The 23,280-nt window shown below is 45.3% G+C and overlaps 2 protein-coding genes across 5 annotated transcripts in view; one reads left to right on the top strand and one right to left on the bottom strand.

Moving 5' to 3' along the window:
- The first annotated feature begins 313 nt into the window (after positions 1 to 313).
- Positions 314 to 11,173, top strand: jmjd7 (jumonji domain containing 7). 2 transcript variants are annotated; one of them, XM_064927809.1, is made up of 8 exons: positions 316 to 567; positions 670 to 823; positions 897 to 1,150; positions 1,974 to 2,030; positions 2,651 to 2,746; positions 7,091 to 7,167; positions 7,310 to 7,469; positions 10,877 to 11,172. In XM_064927809.1, exons 1-8 carry the CDS (start codon positions 462 to 464, stop codon positions 10,963 to 10,965), a joined length of 993 nt encoding a protein of 330 aa, XP_064783881.1. In that variant the 5' UTR covers positions 316 to 461; the 3' UTR covers positions 10,966 to 11,172. The 2 variants fall into 2 exon arrangements, with proteins under 2 accessions (XP_064783882.1, XP_064783881.1); XM_064927810.1 differs by lacking the exons at positions 1,974 to 2,030; positions 2,651 to 2,746 and having other exon boundaries at positions 314 to 567; positions 10,877 to 11,173.
- The window catches only part of LOC135507961 (mitogen-activated protein kinase-binding protein 1-like), a 75,739-nt gene continuing 63,620 nt past the window's right edge, over positions 11,162 to 23,280 (bottom strand). Inside the window, exons 21-29 of one of the 3 annotated variants that reach the window (XM_064927801.1) lie at positions 22,916 to 23,176; positions 22,578 to 22,702; positions 21,333 to 21,517; positions 20,755 to 20,946; positions 20,337 to 20,412; positions 18,318 to 19,078; positions 16,867 to 18,090; positions 16,473 to 16,558; positions 11,162 to 16,297 (exon numbers count right to left, since the gene is read on the bottom strand). In XM_064927801.1, coding sequence (XP_064783873.1) covers positions 15,992 to 16,297; positions 16,473 to 16,558; positions 16,867 to 18,090; positions 18,318 to 19,078; positions 20,337 to 20,412; positions 20,755 to 20,946; positions 21,333 to 21,517; positions 22,578 to 22,702; positions 22,916 to 23,176 — 3,216 coding nt within the window. In that variant the 3' untranslated portion in view covers positions 11,162 to 15,991. The remainder of the gene's footprint in view (positions 16,298 to 16,472; positions 16,559 to 16,866; positions 18,091 to 18,317; positions 19,079 to 20,336; positions 20,413 to 20,754; positions 20,947 to 21,332; positions 21,518 to 22,577; positions 22,703 to 22,915; positions 23,177 to 23,280) is intronic. The other 2 variants (XM_064927803.1, XM_064927802.1) reach the window with 2 other exon arrangements.

Here is a 23,280-nt window from a genome sequence, read left to right as displayed (position 1 = left end):
TGTCTGTCATTGGTTAGTCCATTGATATCTGCCATTGGTCTGTTTTTGTGTTATGAGACTGCTGGTTTCTTGACACAGATGATTTGTTAACATAGCAGGTTAGGAGAATGAGGTTAAGGTTAGGAAAAGGGTTAGGCTTAGCTAAAATACTACAGTTGTCAACAACTGTTGTCCAAAACACGAAAGAAACTGCCAGGGACCAATGGCGAGCATGAGATCAGGAAACGCCGATATTAACAAACTATTCTAAAGTCTCCCACCAGAAGAGGGAGACAATTTGAGTCGAATTGATGCAAATCGTCTTGTAGAAGAAGTAGACGACGCATGCGCGCACAGAAGGTAAACAAATATGGAGACGCATGTGCACGTTTTTATTGTCCATTTTTTGGGGAACAAATATTGATATTACATGTTTTTCTATGAACAATCTTAATCGGGATGTATAGAAGGAGCTCCAAAATATGTCAATTTTAAAACTAAAATCGTTTAATGGCAATGTAATGGCAGAAAATAAAACGTTGGATGCAGTGAAAAAGTGTTTGAGAGACTTCCCTCTGGAGGCACGTGGTAAGTTAACAGCATTATCCTCTAAAAAAAGGTTCCGTTTGAAATACTGTAAGTTTGTAACCCACCTATTACATGCTTGGTGATGATCTTTATTCTTTTCAGAGCTATATCTCAATAAAACAGTGCCGTGTCTAGAGCAGCCCCTTTCCCCACTTGAGTTCTACCGGGAATGGATTGGTCCAAATAAACCCTGCGTCATCCGGAATGCTTTCGGTCATTGGCCAGCCTTGTCCAAATGGAATCCCTCCCACCTCCGGTACGTGTGTGTGCGCGCGCACTGAATGTACTGGAGTGTGCACTGGAGTACTATCATCTTCTTTTTACTTCAGGGAAGTGGTGGGTTCAAAGGTCATCAGTGTGGCCGTGACCCCAAATGGCTATGCAGACGCAGTTAACCGGGACCGCTTTGTCATGCCTGAGGAGCGGCTGATGACCTTCTCCTCTCTGCTGGATGTTGTGGAGGGGAAGGTGGAGAGCAGGGGAGTGTTTTACATCCAGAAACAGTGTTCTAACCTGACCGAGGAGCTGCCAGAGCTGACTGGGGACGTGGAGGCTCACATACCCTGGATGAGTGAAGCCCTCGGTGAGTGCCATACCAGGCATGTACATCATCTAGAATAAGGTTTTGTCTCACATGGCACCCTATTCCCTATATAGTTAATCACTTTAAAAAAAGGTTTGCTCTACATAGGAAATGACCTGCCGTTTTGGATGCAGCCTCTGTCTGTGTCTGAAATAAGGCTCTGATCATAGGTAGTGCACTAAAGGCCTAAAATGAATAGGGTGTTATTTTGAGAGGAATAGTAACAAAAACAACTGTAGAACATTTTAATTTTACCTTTGTTTAACCAGGCAAGTCAGTTAAGAACACATTCTTATTTTCAATGACGGCCTGGGAACAGTGGGTTAACTGCCTGTTCAGGGGCAGAACGACAGATTTGTACCTTATCAGCTCGGGGGTTTGAACTTGCAACCTTCCGGTTACTAGTCCAACGCTCTAACCACTAGGCTACCCTGCCGCCCCAATAGATGCCTAGAAATTAGATTTGATTAGCCAGTTAATAAAACTTACAGTGCATACATTTGTAAGAGCGTGACGGGGATATCACAAAGTCAGAGACTTTTTTCCATTGTGGTCCCTATAACTTACAAAAAAGAAACAAACACAAAAGATGATCAAACATAGGAAGTGCATGGTGTCTAATCAGCATCATAAAGAAGTAGAGGCAGTTTGGAAAGACAGTCTCTGGTATGGCTTGAGTGGAGAAAGGGGAATTGACTTTCTCCCAGACCTTGACTAACAATCAGTCTGACAGACAGGCAAGAGCTCTTCTTCAGCTCTCCTTGCCATCTCCGATATTCATTGTAATTCCAGGCTTCAGTGCTTGCTGTTCTCTTTTGCCTAGGGAAGTTACCAGATGCAGTGAATTTCTGGTTAGGAGAAGCCGGTGCAGTCACTTCGAGTAAGTAGTGTTCTAGTGACACCTACATTGAGATAGCAACACGTTGATGGTCATTTGCATGTCTTTGATGCATAGAATGTATGTAAAGTTACAGAAGGAAGGGCTCGATTCAATCAGATCCGCTTTAACCAACATCTGCATTAGCGGTTGTTTTGGCAGTGTAGGAGGAGGAACTGCGTAATCCACAAGTGCCTCGAGGCATTATACCAAAAGCGAGCATTGCCATTGGCTGCACGGAGTCACATGAACAGAAATTCCATGTCGCCTCGTTTTTAAGTTGGAACACTGGAATGTGAGATGTGATCTACACCTCCATTATGATGATAAAACCCTCATTATTTAGTTTTGTGGTTTTTCTATTTGAGAGTAATTATGTCTACACAGCCTACACTTTCTTGTGCTGAACTTCTAAAGTGAGTGGGACGGTGTGGCTTTATGACAGTGATGCAAGAGCAGCGGCTCACCAATTTGACGGCTCCAACGCAGTTCCACCTCCGACACCACCAAAACATCCGCTATGGGGGTGTCTGCTATTGCCGGTCAAAGCTTGATCTGATTGAATCTCGGGCCAACTACTTTCAGGATTTTCAGAACTTGAAATCAGTGTATTTGTTTCGCAGTGCACAAGGACCACTATGAGAACCTGTACTGTGTCATCACTGGAGAGAAACACTTCATCCTTCTCCCGCCGTCTGACAGGCCTTTTATACCTTATGGTAAGACATTGTCTCAACTATATATATATATTGTGGCAGACCAGGGGGTTGGGTCAAAACCTTTACACAGATCAGACACGGACAGAGTAAGATTAGTTTCAAAGGTGTTTATTAAAATAATAGTCCAAAAGAAAAGAACAGGACTCCCCGAAGAGACCCTCTCTGGGATACCGACTTCTGGGCTCCGGGTCTTGCTGTATCCTGTTGGGATCAAAAACTGAACTCCCTCCTGTTACCATCCCCAACTATACAGGAGTCCTTTCCTCCCCTAGTCTCCCCCTTGTGTGCTGCCCTTTTGGCAGCTTAATGGGACTTGTACAGCTGGTGAGCAAACAGCCCTCGATTACTCACCAATCCCCATTCAGCTGCCCACTGCCCAGCTGCCCACTGCCCAGCTGCCCACTGCACTGAGGCTAGGTAACACGGTCACCACCGATAAATCCATGATTATTGAAAACTTCAACAAGCATTTCTCAACGGCTGGCCATGCCTTCCGCCTGGCTACTCCAACCTCGGCCAACAGATCCGCCCCCCCCGAAGCTACTCGCCCAAGCCTCTCTAGGTTCTCCTTTACCCAAATCCAGATAGCTGATGTTCTGAAAGAGCTGCAAAACCTGGACCCGTACAAATCAGCAGGGCTTGAAAATCTGGACCCTCTATTTCTGAAACTATCCGCCGCCATTGTCGCAACCCCAATTACCAGCCTCTTCAACCTCTCTTTCATATTGTCTGAGATCCCCAAGGATTGGAAAGCTGCCGCAGTCATCCCCCTCTTCAAAGGGGGAGACACCCTGGACCCAAACTGTTACAGACATATATCCATCCTGCCCTGCCTATCTAAGGTCTTCGAAAGCCAAGTCAACAAACAGGTCACTGACCATCTCGAATCACACCGTACCTTCTCCGCTGTGCAATCGGTTTCCGAGCCGGTCACGGGTGCACCTCAGCCACGCTCAAGGTACTAAACGATATCATAACGGCCATCGATAAAAGACAGTACTGTGCAGCCGTCTTCATCGACCTTGCCAAGGCTTTCGACTCTGTCAATCACCATATTCTTATCGGCAGACTCAGTAGCCTTGGTTTCTCTGATGACTGCCTTGCCTGGTTCACCAACTACTTTGCAGACAGAGTGCAGTGTGTCAAATCGGAGGGCATGCTGTCCGGTCCTCTGGCAGTCTCTATAGGGGTGCCACAGGGTTCAATTCTCGGGCCGACACTTTTCTCTGTATATATCAATGATGTTGCTCTTGCTGCAGGCGATTCCCTGATCCACCTCTACGCAGACGACACCATTCTATATACTTCCGGCCCGTCCTTGGACACTGTGCTATCTAACCTCCAAACAAGCTTCAATGCCATACAACACTCCTTCTGTGGCCTCCAACTGCTCTTAAACGCTAGTAAAACCAAATGTATGCTTTTCAACCGTTCGCTACCTGCACGCCTGACTAGTATCACCACCCTGGATGTTTCCGACCTTGAATATGTGGACTATAAGTACGTAGGTGTCTGGCTTGACTGTAAACTCTCCTTCCAGACTCATATCAAACATCTCCAATCGAAAATCAAATCCAGAATCGGCTTTCTATTCCGCAACAGAGCCTCCTTCACTCATGCCGCCAAACTTACCCTAGTAAAACTGACTATCCTACCGATCCTCGACTTCGGCGACGTCATCTACAAAATAGCTTCCAACACTCTACTCAGCAAACTGGATGCAGTTTATCACAGTGGCATCCGTTTTGTCACTAAAGCACCTTATACCATCCACCACTGCAACTTGTATGCTCTAGTCGGCTGGCCCTCGCTCCATATTCGTCGCCAGACCCACTGGTTCCAGGTCATCTACAAGTCCATGCTAGATAAAGCTCCGCCTTATCTCAGTTCACTGGTCACGGTGGCAACACCCACCCGTAGCACGCGCTCCAGCAGGTGTATCTCACTGATCATCCCTAAAGCCAACACCTCATTTGGCCGCCTTTCGTTCCAGTTTTCTGCTGCCTGTGACTGGAACGAATTGCAGAAATCGCTGAAGTTGGAGACTTATCTCCCTCACCAACTTCAAACATCTGCTATCTGAGCAGCTAACTGATCGCTGCAGCTGTACATAGTCTTATCGGTAAATAGCCCACCCAATTATACCTACCTCATCTCCATACTGTTTTTATTTATTTACTTTTCTGCTCTTTTGCACATCAATATCTCTACCTGTACATGACCATCTGATCATTTATCACTCCAGTGTTAATCTGCAAAATTGTAATTATTTGCCTACCTCCTCATGCCTTTTGCACACAATGTATATAGACCCTTTTTTTCTCCTGTGTTATTGACTTGTTTACTCAATGTGTAACTCTGTGTTGTCTGTTCACACTACTATGCTTTATCTTGGCCAGGTCGCAGTTGCAAATGAGAACTTGTTCTCAACTAGCCTACCTGGTTAAATAAAGGTTAAATAAAAATAAAAAAAAAATAAAAAATAAATTCAACCCCAATTTGTCCTGGCCGGAGAGCCCGTCGAGACCTGGCACGTCCAGCAGATGGCGCCATCGCCTCGTGATGTATACTCTGTCTGTCACCAGGCCTCGACGAGTCTCCCCCTGGTGGCTGACCTGCTGTACGCCATAATATATGTATGTACAGTTGAAGTCAGAAGTTTACATACACTTCCGTTGGAGTCATTAAAACTCGTTTTTCAACTACTCCCCAATTTTCTTGTTAACAAACTATAGTTTTGGCAAGTCGGTTAGGACATCTACTTTGCGCATGACAAGTCATTGTTCCAACAATTGTTCAGACAGATTGTCACTTATAATTCCTGTATAACAATTCCAGTGGGTCAGAAGTTTACTGTGCATTTAAACAGCTTGGAAAATTCAAAAAAATTATGTCATGGCTTTAGAAGCTTCTGATAGGCTAATTGACATAATTTAAGTCAATTGGAGGTGTATCAGGGGATGTATTTCAAGAACTACCTTCAAACTCAGTGCCTCTGCTTGACATCATGGGAAAATCAAAAGAAATCAGCCAAGACCTCAGAAAACAAATTGTAGACCTCCACAAGTCTGGTTCATCCTTGGGAGCAATTTCCAAACGCCTGAAGGTACCATGTTCATCTGTACAAACAATAGTACGCAAGTATAAACACCATGAGACCACGCAGCCGTCATACCGCTCAGGAAGGAGACGCGTTCCGTATCCTAGAGATGAACGTACTTTGGTGCGAAAAGTTCAAATCAATTCCAGAACAACAGCAAAGGACCTTGTGAAGATACTGGAGGAAACAGGTACAACATTATCTATATCCACAGTGGCCAGAGAGCCCGTTGAGACCTGGCACGTACAGCAGATGGAGCCTCCCCCTCGATGTCACTGCTCCAAAACTACCATTAAAAAAATCTGCACATGGGGACAAAGATCATACTTTTTGGAGAAATGTCCTCTGGTCTGATCAAACAAAAATAGAACTGTTTGGCCATAATGACCATTGTTATGTTTGGAGGAAAAAGGGGGAGGCTTGCAAGCCGACGAACACCATCCCAACCGTGAAGCACAAGGGTGGCAGCATCATGTTGTGGGGGTGCTTTTCTGCAGGAGGGACTGATGCACTTCACAAAATAGATGGTATCATGAGGCAGGAAAATGATGTGCATATATTAAAGCAACATCTCAAGACATCAGTCAGGAAGTTAAAGCTTGGTCACAAATGGGTCTTCCAAATGGACAATGATCCCAAGCATACTATCCAAGTTGTGGCAAAATGACTTAAGGACAATAACGTCAAGGTATTCGTGGCCATCACAAAGCCCTGACCTCAATCCCATAGAACATTTGTGGGCATAACTGAAAAAGCGGGTGCGAGCAAGGAGGCCTACAAACCTGACTCAGTTACACCAGCTCTCTTAGGAGGAATGGGCCAAAATTCACCCAATTCATTTTGGGAAGCTTGTGGAAGGCTACCTGAAACTTTGACCCAAGTTAAACAATTTAAAGGCAATGCTACCAAATACTAATTGAGTGTATGTGAACTTCTGACCCACTGGGAATGTGATGAAGGAAATAAAAGCTGAAATAAATTATTCTCTCCACTATTATTCAGACATTTCACATTCTTAAAATAAAGTGGTGATCCTAACTGACCTAAAACAGGGGATTTTTACTAGGATTAAATATCAGGATTTGTTTAAATGTATTCGGCTAAGGTGTATGTAAACTTCCTACTTCAACTGTATATATCTCATTGTACAATATTAGACACTAAATTGTGTCCATGTCATGTTGTGCATCCTGTTATTTGTATGAAAAGCCCACTTTGTGGCCGTGTATGTATTTGTTCCTCAGAGCACTACCAGCCTGCAGTGTACAGACAGAGAGAGGATGGGGACTTCGACGTGGTTGATGTGGCAGATTCAGACAAGGTGGGTTTGAGTGAAGTGAGCCTATTAGATTATTTTGGATAGTAATCCACTGGCATTCGACAATCATGATGTCAAACTTTTCCAGGCGTTGTGAGATCTGATGATCTGCGCAGTGAAACAGCAATTCCCTTTCTCTTCCCAGGTTCCTTGGATACCATTGGACCCGTTAAAGCCAGACCTGGAGCTTTACCCTGACTACAGTCTGGCACGCCCACTCCATGTTACTGTCAAGGCCGGAGAGATGCTCTACCTGCCCTCTCTCTGGTTCCACCATGTTCGCCAGTCTCACGGTTGCATTGCAGGTACTACAACTCATACTATACTATACTATTACTTTAACTAGTATTGTAACTTGAATTAGTACTGTTACTTCAACTAGTTCTGAACTGACTGGTATTACTACAATTAGTCCTTGTCCTGTTACTTTAATTAGTACTGTACTGGTACTACAACTAGTAATGTACAGTTACTTCAACTAGGACTGAACTTTTAGTACTACAATTAGTCCTTGTCCTGTTACTTTAATTAGTACTGTACTGGTACTACAACTAGTAATGTACGGTTACTTCAACTAGGACTGAACTGTTAGTACTACAATTAGTCCTTGCCGATTTTTATATATCGATACTGTGACTCTCAAGAATCATTTGTAAAAAAAAATATATATATTCATACTTAGTTCGGAAAGTATTCAGACCCCTACCCCTTTTCCACATTTTGTTACGTTAAAGCCTTATTCTAAAATGGATTACACCTTTTTGTTTCTCATCAATCTACACACAATACCCCATAATGACAAAGCGAAAACAGAAAATGTTGCACATTTATAAAAAAAACAAATACATTATTTCCTTAAGTATTCAGACCCTTTGCTGTGAGACTCGAAGTTAAGGTGCATCCTGTTTCCACTGATAATCCTTGATGTTTCTACAACTTGATTGGAGTCCAACTTTGGTAAATTCAATTGATTGGACATTATTTGGAACCAAATAATAATAATTTGGCACAAATCAAATTTTTATTTGTCACATACACATGGTTAGCAGATGTTAATGCGAGTGTAGCGAAATGCTTGTGCTTCTAGTTCCGACAATGCAGTAATAACCAACAAGTAATCTAACTAACAATTCTAAAACTACTGTCTTATACACACAAGTGTAAGGGGATAAAGAATATGTACATAAAGATATATGAATGAGTGATGGTACAGAGCAGCATAGGCAAGATACAGTAGATGATATCGAGTACAGTATATACATATGAGATGAGTATGTAAACAAAGTGGCATAGTTAAAGTGGCTAGTGATACATGTATTACATAAAGATGTAGTAGATGATATAGAGTACAGTATATACATATACATATGAGATGAATAATGTAGGGTATGTAAACATTATATTAGGTAGCATTGTTCAGGAAGTGGTGAGGGTAGGTAACAACATAGGCACCTGGGAACCCGAAAATTAAAAAACCATGGTGCCTACCGGTGTGCCACATACCCATGCCCGCCTGAGAGCACCCTACTGCGGACCTCTACTGCAGTGTGCAGTGTGGTTGAGATTGCATCGTCTGTGGACCTATTTGGGCGGTAAGCAAATTGGAGTGGGTCTAGGGTGTCGGGTAGGGTGGAGGTGATATGGTCCTTGACTAGTCTCTCAAAGCACTTCATGATGACGGAAGTGAGTGCTACGGGGCGGTAGTCGTTTAGCTCAGTTACCTTAGCTTTCTTGGGAACAGGAACAATGGTGGCCCTCTTGAAGCATGTGGGAACAGCAGACTGAGATAGGGATTGATTGAATATGTCCGTAAACACACCAGCCAGCTGGTCTGCGCATGCTCTGAGGGCGCGGCTGGGGATACCGTCTTGGCCTGCAGCCTTGCGAGGGTTAACACGTTTAAATGTTTTACTCACCTCGGCTGCAGTGAAGGAGAGTCCGCATGTTTTCGTTGCAGGCCGTGTCAGTGGCACTGTATTGTCCTCAAAGCGGGCAAAAAGTTATTTAGTCTGCCTGGGAGCAAGACATCCTGGTCCGTGACTGGGCTGGTTTTCCTTTTGTAATCCGTGATTGACTGTAGACCCTGCCACATACCTCTCGTGTCTGAGCCGTTGAATTCAGATTCTACTTTGTCTCTACACTGACGCTTAGCTTGTTTGATTGCCTTGCGGAGGGAATAGCTGCACTGTTTGTATTCGGTCATGTTTCCAGTCACCTTGCCCTGATTAAAAGCAGTGGTTCACGCTTTCAGTTTCACGCGAATGCTGCCATCAATCCACGGTTTCTGGTTTGGGAATGTTTTAATCGTTGCTATGGGAACAACATCTTCAACGCACGTTCTAATGAACTCGCACACCGAATCAGCGTATTCGTCAATGTTGTTGTCTGACGCAATACGAAACATATCCCAGTCCACGTGATGGAAGCAGTCTTGGAGTGTGGAATCAGATTGGTCGGACCAGCGTTGGACAGACCTCAGCGTGGGAGCTTCTTGTTTTAGTTTCTGTCTGTAGGCAGGGATCAACAAAATGGAGTCGTGGTCAGCTTTTCCGTAAGGAGGGCGGGGCAGAGCCTTATATGCATCGCGGAAGTTAGAATAACAATGATCCAAGGTTTTGCCAGCCCTGGTTGCGCAATCGATATGCCTGTCAAACCTGTCTATATTAGGTCCCAGAGTTGACAGTGCATGTCAGAGCAAAAACCAAGCCATGAGGTCGAAGGAATTGTCCGCAGTGCGCTGAGATAGGATTGTGTCGATGCACAGATCTGGGGAAGGGTACCAAAACAATTCTGCAGCATTAAATGTCCCCAAGAACACGGTGGTTCCAAACTTCTTCCATTTCAGAATGATGGAAGCCACTAAGACTCTTCCTAGAGCTGGCCGCCCGGCCAAACTGAGGAATCGGGGGAGAAGGGCCTTGGCCAGGGAAGTGACCAAGAACCCGATGGGTTCAGAGTTCTTCTGTGGAGTTTGGAGAACCTTCCAGAAGGACAACCATCTCTGCAGCACTCCACCAATCAGGCTTTTATGGTAGTGTGGCCAGACAGAAAACGATCCTCAGTAAAAGGCACATGCTCCAGAGCGCTCAGGACCTCAGACTGGGGCGAAGGTTCTCCTTCCGACAGGACAACGACCCTAAGCCAAGAGCCAAGCCACAGGGGTGGCTTCGGGACAAGTCTCTTGAGTGGCCCGGACTTGAACCCAATCTCTGGAGAGACTTGAAAATAGATGTGCAGCAACGTTCCCCATCCAACCTGACAGAGCTTGAGATGATCAGCAGAGAAGATTTGGAGAAACTCCCCAAATACAGGTGTGCCAAGCTTGTAATCACATGAGGCTGTAATCACTGCCAATGGGGCTTCAACAAAGTACTGAGTAAAGGGCATGAATACTTATGTAAATGTGTTATTTCAGTTATATTTATTTTCTATACATTGGCAAAAAATTCTGGGGTATTGTATGTAGATGAGAAAAAACAAACAATTTAATCGATTTTAGAATAAGGCTGTAACATAATAAAATATGAAAGTCAAGGGGGCGTGAATGCTTTCCAAATGCACTGTATATATAATCGCAATACACATCGTATCGGCACCGAAGTATCATGATATCGTACAGTAAGGCTCCTGACAATTCCCGGCCTTGTTACTGAGGTTCTGTTTACAAGGGTCATGTATGTATCTTTAAACATATTTTTGTTTTCTTCCTCAGTGAATTTCTGGTATGATATGGAGTATGACATCAAATACAACTACTTCCAGCTGGTGGAGTCGCTGGCTGGAGCTGTGGGGCCGCTTTGACATTTAAATTCATCTGATATACCAGCAAATGTCTTCATGGTTGTGCCTCAAATGGCAACCTATTCCCTTTTATAGCGCACTACTTTTGACCAGGGCCCATAGGGCTCTAGTTAAAAGTAGTTCCGTGTATATAGGGAATAGGGTGCCATTAGGGATGTATTCTATGTAAATAAAGTGCTTAGTCTGAAAAAACTAGTTGAGTGTAATAAATATGTTTTTATTCTCCAGCAGAAAGAGAAGTACAGGGAGTGAATATAGTAAAAACACTCAACTGTGGTTGGTACAAAACAGAAAACAAAACCTCATAAAATGTCTGAGAAGTGATAATTCCTAAAAGAGGAACATTCTGGTCCATAATCTGTAGTTTAAGACAAGTAATCATCATAGAAAAGGTGGGGTTATTAAGAACGAGGGTCAGCTACAAGTTATACCAGCCAGTGAAAAAGAGCGGGAACGACTCATACAGTGAAACAAGCCTAGGGTACGTTGTACCATGCAATCCTACTTAGGAACGAGCCAGTCGGTCAACCTCCACACCTCACCACCCTTCATGCATAAATACTGATGCATCCTGGTAGCAGATAGGTGCACCTGTACTACTGTCCCATCAAACACAATCCTATGTATTAATGAAACCTCCAGTCTAGTTAAGGTCACAGTTCTGAATATTGTCAGTCAGATGGGGAAATACTGAATAACTAATAAACAGCAGAATATACTTCATTCTTATTCTATGCCATTTCTAGTCATATGCATACAATGCTTTAATCAAAACTAGAGAGAACAGAGTTCTAGGCATGGCATGTTGAGAGGCTGTAAGACCCTTTGGGTACCTGATAAGACTTTCTACCAATAAGTGTAAGTTTATAACAAGTCTATCAATAACTCAGGAAATTAAACACTATTGTATGCACAGGTGATTAAAATATTGTTTGAGGGCACTAGTGTATTGAAAAGTATGTAAAACACAGCACAGAATAATCCTGACCAGAGAAATTGTAGGAGGGAAGTGTTAGGGCTTTCTGTTTTAGTAGCAACTGGGCAGTGATGGAGTTTCAACAGCAGAGGGCAGTGTTGTGCTAGTCTGCAGCCACAATCATAGCAGCATCAGAACACTATTATTCTGTGAGCCTTTGACACAACAGTTACACCATTACACAGAGACCCAGGTTTAGTTTAGTAGTCTGTCTAAGCTATTACAAATACATTAATGTGACCTATGAACATTTTGATAGGAATGAAAGCGCATTGTTATTGGGGTGGAAAAGTGCCCAGGGACCAGGATGAAAACACCACAGCCAGACAAGAGCCAATAAATGAGGTGTGGGAAAAAAAAATGTTTTCTGCACGGTTTGTATCTGATGCAAGATCTGTTATGATCTGATTTGATCTGGTTTGTTCTGGGTTCTTTACCTCTGGTAACCCAACCCTAACATGCTGACCAGACCAGACACGTCGCATGTGCGAGCGTTGCAAAATAAATGTAGAAATCCATGTTATTCAATAACTGCACCCACACTGCTTGCATGCGCCAACGAGCGTCTGCGTTGCCAAGGGCTAAAATAGAAGTTATTCCTATTTCTGACGCAGATCGCACTGCAAGTCCTGCCTCTCTCATCTCCTCATTGGTTTATAGAAGCAGGTACCCATGTGCCATCTCCTCATTGGTTATACCCACATGGGTGATTGAAAGACAAACTGTTTTGCTGTTTGTCATGGTAATACTAGGAAAGTTTAGATGCCAATCACCGTAGAAATTCAAAGATGAAAAAGCCTGGAAGGAGGAGAGATGACAAGAAAGATTCGGTTGACTGCTTTATGTGTGGATTAACTGTCAGAGTAGAGGACCTTGTGCATTTCAGGTAAAATAACAACTCAATGTTTATATCCCAGGACAAATTAGCTAGCAACAGCAAGCTAGCTAAATAGGACGAATTAGCTAGCATGTGCAAGCTAGCTAGCTAAATTGCCATACATGTTTAATGCTTTTCGACCTGTCCCCAAAGGAATGTAATTGGTTCAGTTTGTTTTGATATTTTAACCTGCGTATCGCGTTTGGTGTGGGGGGACAAAATAAATGTTTGCACGATGGTACATGTGTGCAGCCGGTTTGGGTTCCGAGATGCGATGTCTGTATTCAGTCATCAGAAAATGCTTCTCCTCAGTGTCATTTGTTTCCCACAGCAGTAGCTCAATTTCAGTAGTTGCCTTTTCATTACAATTCAATATTATTTTGGTATAACCCAACACATTTTAAACTATGAAAAACGCTGGTTTTGAATTAAGGCACCCATTTCCTTGAGACATTTTGTATTATTATTTGCACACCTTGAACATCAATTTGGAATACAAAAAATGTACTGGGAATACAATTCACATGTTTTATAAAACCATCCAGCATAGTTAATGAACGAGGAGACTCTCAGTTGATGCTGTATATTTTCAAGTCTTCTGTTTTTGCAGTGTTATTCCCCCACTGGTGACCTAGCTCTGGTACAAAACAAACTACAACTCACAAGGGGCTGACAACTCCATTTGTAACGTGGACCTTGTACAACATAATAAATACAACCACACATCACACACACAGACAGGGCCTCTCAAAACACAATGTATCAAATCAAATCACCCACGAAAACATGATCATGTCTGATTAATCTGGCTTTTAAGACTTGGAAGGGTCCTGTGTTCCTCTAGTAGTGTGGAGGCTGCTATGGCCTGGTGTCGGTGGGCAAAAAGCCCTGGTAGGGACAGGTACACCAACACAGACATTTCACATTGTAGTGACAACAGTTGTTAGTATTGTTTTAGAGCACTGGGGTCAGGAATGGCATTGAACAGCAACGCCCTCCGATTGTCCAAAAAGTGCAGCTTCTGCTTCCCAAAACAACAGCCAGCATCAAGCTCCAATCGCTGGTATAGCACACACCCCTGCAAGGCAGGTGGCCCGCCAGCCCCCCACATAGCATATGATCACGTCATAAGCCATGAATTATTTTATTTGAATGACAGGAAACTAGCTTTAAAACTGAAACACTTTTTTCTCAGCCTCATGAAAAATGTGTAGAATAACAGGACATTTGCTCAGGGATTCTTGAAAGTTGGGACAATCCTTGTCCGGCAGGGAAACTTTAATTTCATAGTTAAAAAAATAATATTTTGTTGCATTATTTGAGCTTAAAATGGACTTGTATATATATGATTCATTTCCATGTATGCTGTATGCCTGGAAATGCCCTTGTCTGGAACAAAGGAACCCAATTAAAAATTCTAAAAATGGGCAATTATGGATATTAATTGAAAAATGATCTTATGTAGTTTCTTGCAAAAGCCCTCTGTGACTTTAAAGCCTGTTTATCTCAAAACTGATTCCTTAAAAATGTGTCCGGAGATTGTCAACTCCGTCAGATTTGTCTAAAATCCTAAATAAATCAGGAATGAGCAGGGTCAGCGACATCACAAGGACCCCTCATTCATGTCCTCAATACATGTACTGCAACAAGCCCCCTCAGTCTGTAAAGCTGTGTTTTTATTGGAGATTTTCAAATGAATCCTTTCCCATATTTTGTATTGAATGTTTGTGTTGAACTTTTGTTGTTTTGAGCATCGGTTGTCACAACTCCGTCACTGGTTTGTCAATTATGTCACCGATGGTCCACTCCCTTAACATCGTTTTTTGTGTAAATATTCAGAACAAATATTGTCATCACTGCTCTGTAACATTTGCTTAAACATTTGAAGCATTTGATTTGCTAGACCTAAAAGATGTTTGCTTTCTAAATGTTTTATGTTCTAAATCTAGAAAAACATGTCACAATGCTAAAGAAATTTGTCCTGGAGCATTTAGTAGTGCTAAATATTTGTATTTAATTGATTTATTTAACCTTTATTTAACTAGGCAAGTCAGTTAAGAACAAATTCTTATTTATAATGACGGCCTATCCCGGCCAAACCCTAACCCGGACGACGCTGGGCCAATTGTGCGCCGCCCTATGGGACTCCCAATCACGGCCAGTTGTGATACAGCCTGGAATCGAACCAGGATCTGTAGTGACGCCTCTATCACTGAGATGCAGTGCCTTAGACCGCAGCGCCACTCGGGAGTACTATAAAAACAAAACAAAAATAAGTTTGGAAGTTGCTTCTTCCTTTACATGGTGTGATAGCTGGTACTTTGGTCTATCAAAATATAGATTTCAACTTTTGTTAATATAAAGACAAATATTTGTGGGAAAAAAGTTGAGGTTGTCCCATTGTCCCGTCTTTCAAGAATGCCTGAGCTCTAAAACATCAACATTTTCTCTCAACCTCATGGCAATATGTGTCAAATAGCATGAGATAAGCTATAAAACTGCACATTTTTCTTTCTGTGGGGACATCTTGCAAGAGGGGCCCGCAAAACTACGCTACGCCACTGGCTCCAACGCAGCAACTCTAGGGCATCCGGGAATTTCCATAACAACAACTTCATTAAAACAAAGTAGCAGGGCACAATATTTGGCAACAGGGGTAAACAAAACCAGTGGTCGTGAGAGTGCAGGTGTCTGGTAGGTACTGTAGGTAGGTACTGTAGGTAGCACACAATATATTAGAGGGAGGAAGGGTGATGAATGACGGTCTGTAGTGCAGCTCAGCCACACCGGGAATGAATGCTGAGGCATTGATCATCCTGAGGAGTCTCCCTACAGTATCAGTATCTGTGGGCCATTGTGCTGAGTCCAACCCTCCCAACCCCTCCTAGGCCTACAGAGATCTGACAGGGATAGAGGGGACCACCCAACCACAGGGTGCATCAGAGAGAAAGAGAGAGAAGTGCTTAAAAAGAAAAAATAACTTCTAAAAAATATGTACAGGCATCCTTCAGGAGTATTTTAATCTGTTCATTTTAAAAACGTGTCGAGAAAGAAATTAAATAAAAAGAAGAAGTACTGTAGTCTGCAGATATCCTTGCACAATGGCTTACGATCCTACATTTGCAAGAGGGTTGCGTCAGTCTTCAAGGAAGGGTGTGAAAGAAGAGGAGTATTTAGGAGAGATGCTTGTTGTCCAGCCTCTTCTCCACGGCTTGAAGGAGGAGCTCAGAGTACTGCTCCAGCAGAGCCAGAGTCCTCTCCTCCCCTGAGGCTAATCTCCCCGTCCCTGGTTCTACTGGTCCAACGGGCCGGCAGCCCACTGTACACAGGGAGCCTCCTGCTGCAGGTCCTCCAGAGGGGGATGGGGGTGAGCTCTGGGGCAGGGAGCTCAGCTCGGCCCTCACCACCTCAAAGGCCTCAGACAGGACCTGGGCCATCTCATGGTGCTCCTGCCTGGAGTCTACAGGCACACTGTTCACCTGCAAGACACAGACATGACCAACATTACCACAAAAAAAGAAGTGTATGGAAATGTTTAAAAAAATTAATGTAAACTTAACATAAAACAGACAGATCGTGGCCAATAAAATAGTAGCCAATGTAAACAAATATTTTTAGTTAACAGGATACTTATTGGGGGAGTGAGTGACTCACCATTCTGTAGAGCTGGGAGGCCTTCCTAAAGGTGTTCTGTAGATCGCTGGCCACCACCCTGCACGACTCCATACTGAGAGAACCGTCTAATAAAAGGCGAGTTATACATGGTCAGGCTGACGCCGCTTAAACTATCCTACTGCAAGTCTCATCATGTGTGTCAGGCTAGACCACAAGAAACTAGTCAAGTCAAAAACAGAACAGCAAGACGGACAATAGCAGGGTTATTTCATTGGACAACCCATAGCTAGTATGTCAATACAAGGCTATGTTCTAGCTACTACACAAGGACAGACAGGAGGACCACAGAGGGAACGCTCTTCATGGAAATGGGGTAGTGAGAAAGATGGAGAGAAAAAGAAAGAGGGACATGAGAAAGAGAGCCATGCCTCACCCGTCAGGAGGAAATGATTAAGTGACGGAGGACAGGGTGAAGGTGCAGAGTATATGGGGGTGGAGACTGAGACGGTAGGCCACCCGGCACCAGTAGTAAAGAAGTGCTTGGTGTTGGCCAGGGGCATGCCCAGACGCAGAGATGACAGGATGAAGGAGGGAGATCGCTGGAGCAAACCTGCACGGTCCTGGCCGGGACCTCCAGATGACAGCAGGTATACGGGACTGCCCTGTAGAGACACCTCCATCGCGGGACTCTTCTCTTGGGTCAGGCCCTGGCTCTCCTCCATCTTTGGCTGTTCTAGCCTGTTGTCTACCACGGGGGCCTCAGGACGCAGCTCCGTGGTGAGAAACCGCCGCTCTGCCTCAGGACTCTGAGCAGGGCTAGTCTCCACAGGAGTGGCTGGGGAGAGGGACAGTGCAGTGACTAGCTGGACTTTGGTGGTGAGCACTGGATGAGTCTGGCCCTGGTGAGGTAACAAGCTGACTGGAGATCTGGAAGAGAGGTCGTTGTCCTCTTTGACAGTCTTGGAGGAGGCGGCGGTCTTGGAGGTACTGTTGGGAGTGAAGGCCGCCAGGGAGGGCTTGTCTGGGAGGGGCTTGGAGATGTCCAGGTTGAGCTGGGGCCGGGTGCTGCACATCAGCTTAGCCTGCAGACTCTTGGTGGTTGGGCTGGGGTTGGAGTTGCTTGGAGAGCTAGTGATGAGGGTGGGGATAACTGCAGCATGGGGCATGGCTAAACCCAACGCTAGAGGGGAGGAGGAGGATAAGGTGGAAGAGACAACGGCCACAGGGGTAGACGGTTTAGTACTAAGACTCTGGGAGCTCTGGGAGGAGCAGCTCCGGCTCTTGGTGGGAGCGTTTGACGTGTCAGAGCTGGACCCCCTGCGTGACTCTGTAGACTCAGACTCTTCCTCGGCCACGTTTAGGCTGTCTCCCATGGACATGGAGCGGGACATCTTGGCCATGGAGCTGGTGGTGGGGCTCATGTAGGAGCAGCGGGATTTGATGCTCCTGGGCGTGGGGGCAGTGCCGTGACTGCTACTGGTGATGTCCCGGGGTTGTGGGGAGGTGGGGTTGCAGAGGGGGGGCACGCTGGGCAAGGTGCGGCGGGGGGTTGTGGGGAGGGTCACTGGACGCTCGTTGGCCTGGGATTGATGAGACTGGGAGTGATGGGGCTGAGGGGCTACCTCCTTGGAAGGCCGAGACAGGCTCAGAGGCATTTCTACAGACAGAGAAGGTAAATGATTAGCCTATGCAGGCCAGGGCAGTGTTAACAACATTTCTGTCTCTTATTAGACATTCAAGGAAGAGCTTGACCTTTTACACCATGCGTAGAATATAACATGAGGACCTTTTTAAATCATAACATTTTCCTGCAAAACATCATACATGATCATAACATCAATACACTAGCTGGACATGATCACAATCACATGCGTGGTGTCTCACCCTCAGTGTGCAGGTTCTGGACTGACTGGGACTTCCTCATGCCTGTAGAGGTGAGGTGTGATGCTGCAGCCTTGGCCACAGGGCTGACTATCCTTCGGGAGTCCACTGCAGGGTTAAAAAGCTTCTTCCGCAAAGGAGAGGCCCGGAGATTCAGACCCTTCTCCGTAGTGTCCACTACTTCTAGTCTCGCGGTAGTGCCCTTCTGAGATTCTTCTGAGCCCTTCCTCCGGGTGTGGCTCTGGCCCTGGCTGTGGCCCTGGTCCTGGTTGTGGCTCTGGTCCTGGTTGTGGCCTTGGCTCTGACCCCGGTTGTGGCTCTGGCCCTTGCTGTGGCTCTGGCTGTGGCCATGGCTGTGGCCTTGGCTCTGGTCCTGGTTGTGGCTCTGGTCCTGGTTGTGGCCTTGGCTCTGGTCCTGGCTGTGGCTCTGGCCCTGGCTGTGGCTCTGGTCCTGGCTGTGGCTCTGGCCCTGGCTGTGGCTCTGGCCCTGGCTGTGGCTCTGGTTTTGGTTGTGGCCTTGGCTTTGGTCCTGGCTGTGGCTCTGGTCCTGGCTGTGGCTCTGGTCCTGGCTGTGGCTCTGGTCCTGGCTGTGGTCTTGGCTCTGGTCCTGGCCCTGGTTGTAGCCTTGGCTCTGACCCTGGTTGTGGCTCTGGCCCTGGTTGTGCTCCATGAGGGGCCTCACCTCAGAGACCAGGGGCCTCACCACACCGCTGGCTACCTTCCCCTCAACACCGCTCTTCGAGGGGAATGGAAAGGCCGTTCTGCTAGAAAGGAAAAACAGTGATCCGTTCAGATAGGACTGTTTGTCAACATACTCAGTCATCTCAAAGGATAGCTCACTTTTGTGATCGATGAGTGTGGGTTAACAGAATGTTCTTTGGTTAACTAACTGATACACTAAATGGCCAAAATGAAAATAGAGCACACAGCCATGCAATCTTTATTTACAAACATTGGCAGTAGAATGGCCCGTACTGAAGAGCTCAGTGACATTCAACGTGACACCGTCGTAGGATGCCACCTTCCCAACAAGTCAGTTCGTCAAATTTCTGCTCTGCTCGAGCTGCCCCAGTCAACTGTAAGTGCTGTTATTGTGAAGTGGAAACATCTAGGAGCAACAACAGCTCAGCCGCGAAGTGGTAGGCCACACACGCTCAAGAACAGGACCGCCGAGTGCTGAAGCGCGTACAAATCGTCTGTGCTCAGTTGCAACACTCACTACAGAGTTCCAAACTGCCTCTGGAAGCACAAGAACTGTTTGTTGGGAGGTTCGTGAAATGGGTTTCCATGGCCGAGCAGCCGCATCAAGCCTAAGATCACCATGTGCAATGCCAAGTGCCGGCTGGAGTGGTGTAAAGCTTGCCGCCATTGGACTCTGCAGCAGTGGAAACGCGTTCTGTGGAGTGATGAATCACGCTTAACCATCTGGCAGTCTGACAGACAAATCTGGGTTTGGAGGATGCCAGGAGAACGCTACCTACCGCCATGCACAGTGCCAACTGTAAAGTTTGGTGGAGGACGTATAATGGTCTGAGGTTGTTTTTCATGGTTTGGGCTAGGCCCCTTAGTTCCAGCTACAGCATACAATGACATACTAGACAATTCTGTGCAACAGGTTGGGGAAGGCCCTTTCCTTGATTCAGCATGACAATACCCCTGTGCACAAAGCGAGGTCTATACAGAAATGGTTTGTTGAGATCAGTGTGGAATAACTTGACTGGCCTGTACAGAGCCCTGACCTCAACCCCATTGAACACCTTTGGGATGAATTCCAATGCTGACTGCGAGCCAGGCCTAATTATCCAACATCAGTGCCCGACCTCACTAATGCTCGTGGCTGAATGGAAGCAAGTCCCCACAGCAACGTTCCAACATCTCGTGGAAAGCCTTCCCAGAATCGTGGAGGCTGTTATGCCAGGAAAGGAGGGAACAACTCCATATTAATGCCGATGATTTCGGAATGAGAAGTTCGATGAGCAGATGTGCACATACCTTTGGCCATGTAGTGTAAGTATGACATACCTTCCAGGAGAGCATTGGGACAGGAACTTGGAGGAGATGCTGACACTGTCCGGGGTGACAACTCTGGTCGGGCTCACTGACAATCAAAGAGGAGAAATACAATGAATTATTCTGAAATATTTTTACTATTAACTTGTGTGTCTCTATATGTGTATACTATTGTGTCTAATGTACTCCTGGCTGCACAATTTGTGTGGACAATAAAGTTTGAATTGAATATTACATGTGCCAGTTGAAAGGGAAGCTTTCTTGAATCTCTCTGGGTGCATCCCAATAATATCTATTTTCTCCTGAAGTGTGCACTCGTTCACTACCTCCCACAAATCTAAAAGCACTGAATCGGTGGAGGCATGGGCTAGTGGGATTTTCCACCAAATGTGTTATACCAGTCAAGGAGAGACATAGATGCTGTTCTTACCTGGGTTTTTAAGCTCAGCCAGGTTGCCAAAGTGCTGTTTGAGGAAGGCCTCCTGGTCAGGGGTCTTAGGTACTACTGTTGTCCCCTTGGCCTCTCCCCTCCCTACGCCCCCCTCCTCTTCCTCCTCCAGTTCCTCCATGTCCAATTCAGAGGAGTTCCCATCCACACAGAGAGGATCCGTGGGCTCAGAGTCTGACACAGAGAAAATAGATTTGAAGAACTTTATTTTTCCTGTTATAACTGTAGTCATACGACACAGAAAACACACAGATATCCAGAGTTTTAAAAAACAACAACAAAAAAAACAAAACTGTTTGAATTGTGATTGGTGAAAAATAATTGTTTGCTGTACTTATCCAGGAGATACAGATGAGCTTTGTGATTTACATGAATTCACTGAAAACCCACACTAACACGGTTATATTACAGTATTGCACTTTTCACAAAGTCTACTTTTGGCCAGCTAATAGCCTAACAAACCGATCAAGCAACATTATGGACTAAACATCAAAAACTGTTGCTGCGGGAATATTTTAGGTCACATTAAGATCCTATGCCTCTGTGTGCGTGTGTCTCACTCTCTCCAGGAGGCTGCTGCTGGCTGTCGGGGCTGGACCGTCTGCTGCTGGAGTAGTCCACAGAGCAGGCGCTGTCTGGGCTGTGTTTGTCATGGTGGCCCTGGCTCCACTGGCTGTGGTTCTGGTACCCCTTCACACTCCTGCTGGTCTCAGGCCCGGGCAGTAGCTCTTTCACTAGGTACTCACTATAGAGGAAACACAGATAGTGGATATATGGGTTGGGACTAGGTGGTATGTATACTGTATACATAGACTACGGTATCTGATATGTAGGGAGCTGGTATTCATAAAGTATCTCAGATTAGGTTTGCTAATCTAGGATAAAGTCTCCCTGGTCTTTTATCATCGAAAAGGCAAAACTGACCCTAGATTAGAACTATACTGTGCAAAAATATAAACACAACATTCAACAATTTCAACGATTTTACTGAGTTAAAGTTCATATAAGGAAATCAGCCATTTGAAATAAATGAATTAGGCCCTAATCTATGGATTTCACATGACTGGGAGCCAGGCCCAGCCAATCCTAATACGTTTCCCCCCACAAAAGGGTATTAATACAGACAGAAATACTCCTCAGTTTCATCTGCTATCCAGGTAGCTGATCCTGCAGGTGAAGAAGACAGAAGTGGAGGTCCTGGGCTGGCGTGGTTACACGTGGTCTGCGTTTATGAGGCCGGTTGACGTACTGCCAAAATCTCTAAAATGACGGAGGCGGCTTATTGTAGAGAAATTAACATTAAATTCTCTGGCAACAACTCTGGTGGACATTCCTGCAGTCAGCATGTCAATTGCACACTCCCTCAAAACTTGAGACATCTGTGGCATTGGGTTGTGTGACAAAACTGCACATTTTAGTGTGGTCTTTAATTGTCCCCAGCACAAGGTACACCTGTGTAATGATCATGCTGTTTAATCAGCTTCTTGATATGCCACACCTGTCAGATGGTTGGAATATCTTGGCAAAGGAGAAATGCTCGCTAACAGGGATGTAAAACACATTTTGTGCATATTAAACATTTCTGTGATCTTTTATTTCAGCTCATGAAACATGGGACCAACACTTTACATATTGCGTTCATATTTTTGTTCAGTGTAATTTGGAATGCTTTATGAATACAACCCCATGAGTTTTTTAAGGTCAGAGGCACTTGGCCAGTGAAAACTAAAGGCCCAAACTATGCAGTCATTTCTTGGCCATATACAGTGAGGAGAAAATGAGATACACTAATGGCGAGAGTTTACCTGCCAGCTAAGCTGACCTTGTCCTCACAGCCCTCGGGGTAGAGCACTGAGCCTGTCTCTGGGGTCTGTGGAGAGAACATGATGTAGTGGGGTCGCTGCTGGGACCTCTGCTCAGACTCATCCCCCTGCAAGTAGCAAACAGAGACATATTAGTATGAGTTCTGATGGTTTTAATAATAAACTATACTTTATTCTACCTATAAGTGTTCCTATGAGCCCTGGTCAAAAGTAGTGCAGGGATTAGGGTACTTTTTGGGATGAAGACAAAGAAGCCTTTTTGAAGTCCACTTCACTTCCACGAGTGATTGGATATTTCCCTCTCTCTGTGATCCACTCACCCATGCAGTAAGGGGTTGCAGGCTGATGGTGCTGCCCAGTTCATCCTCCCTGAATGGGTCTCTGAAAGCATCAGGCTGGGTCTTGGTCTTGTTGGGGGAGGAGGGGGGCATGGCGAAGGAATCCAGCTGTCTGAGGTCCAACATGGACTTGACCATCAGCTCCATGCTGACCATGCCTCTGGACCAGCGGCGCCGCGGACGGGGACCCCTTTCCTCACAGTGATGATTGCCCTGGGAGGAACGCCTGCCAAAAGAGCTCTCCTATAGGGAGGGAGGGAGGGACAAGGGTTCAGTTAACAGTTTATAAGGGGAATATTCACTGACTGTGTTAGTGGGAAAATATTCACTGACAGTTACAAGAAATA

This window comes from Oncorhynchus masou, chromosome 21 (genome assembly GCF_036934945.1).
Source record: "Oncorhynchus masou masou isolate Uvic2021 chromosome 21, UVic_Omas_1.1, whole genome shotgun sequence".
NCBI lineage: Eukaryota > Metazoa > Chordata > Actinopteri > Salmoniformes > Salmonidae > Oncorhynchus > Oncorhynchus masou.
Note: the sequence above shows the minus strand (reverse complement) of the source record. Positions and strands in the feature narration are given on the sequence as shown.

Bases quoted from the DNA above. Each gene is read 5' to 3' on its own strand.
- jmjd7 (XM_064927809.1), top strand. From the start codon at position 462: ATGTCAATTTTAAAACTAAAATCGTTTAATGGCAATGTAATGGCAGAA. The intron at 2,747-7,090 runs GTAAGACATTGT...TTTGTTCCTCAG, and splicing joins CAGGCCTTTTATACCTTATG to AGCACTACCAGCCTGCAGTG. The intron at 7,168-7,309 runs GTGGGTTTGAGT...TTCTCTTCCCAG, and splicing joins ATGTGGCAGATTCAGACAAG to GTTCCTTGGATACCATTGGA.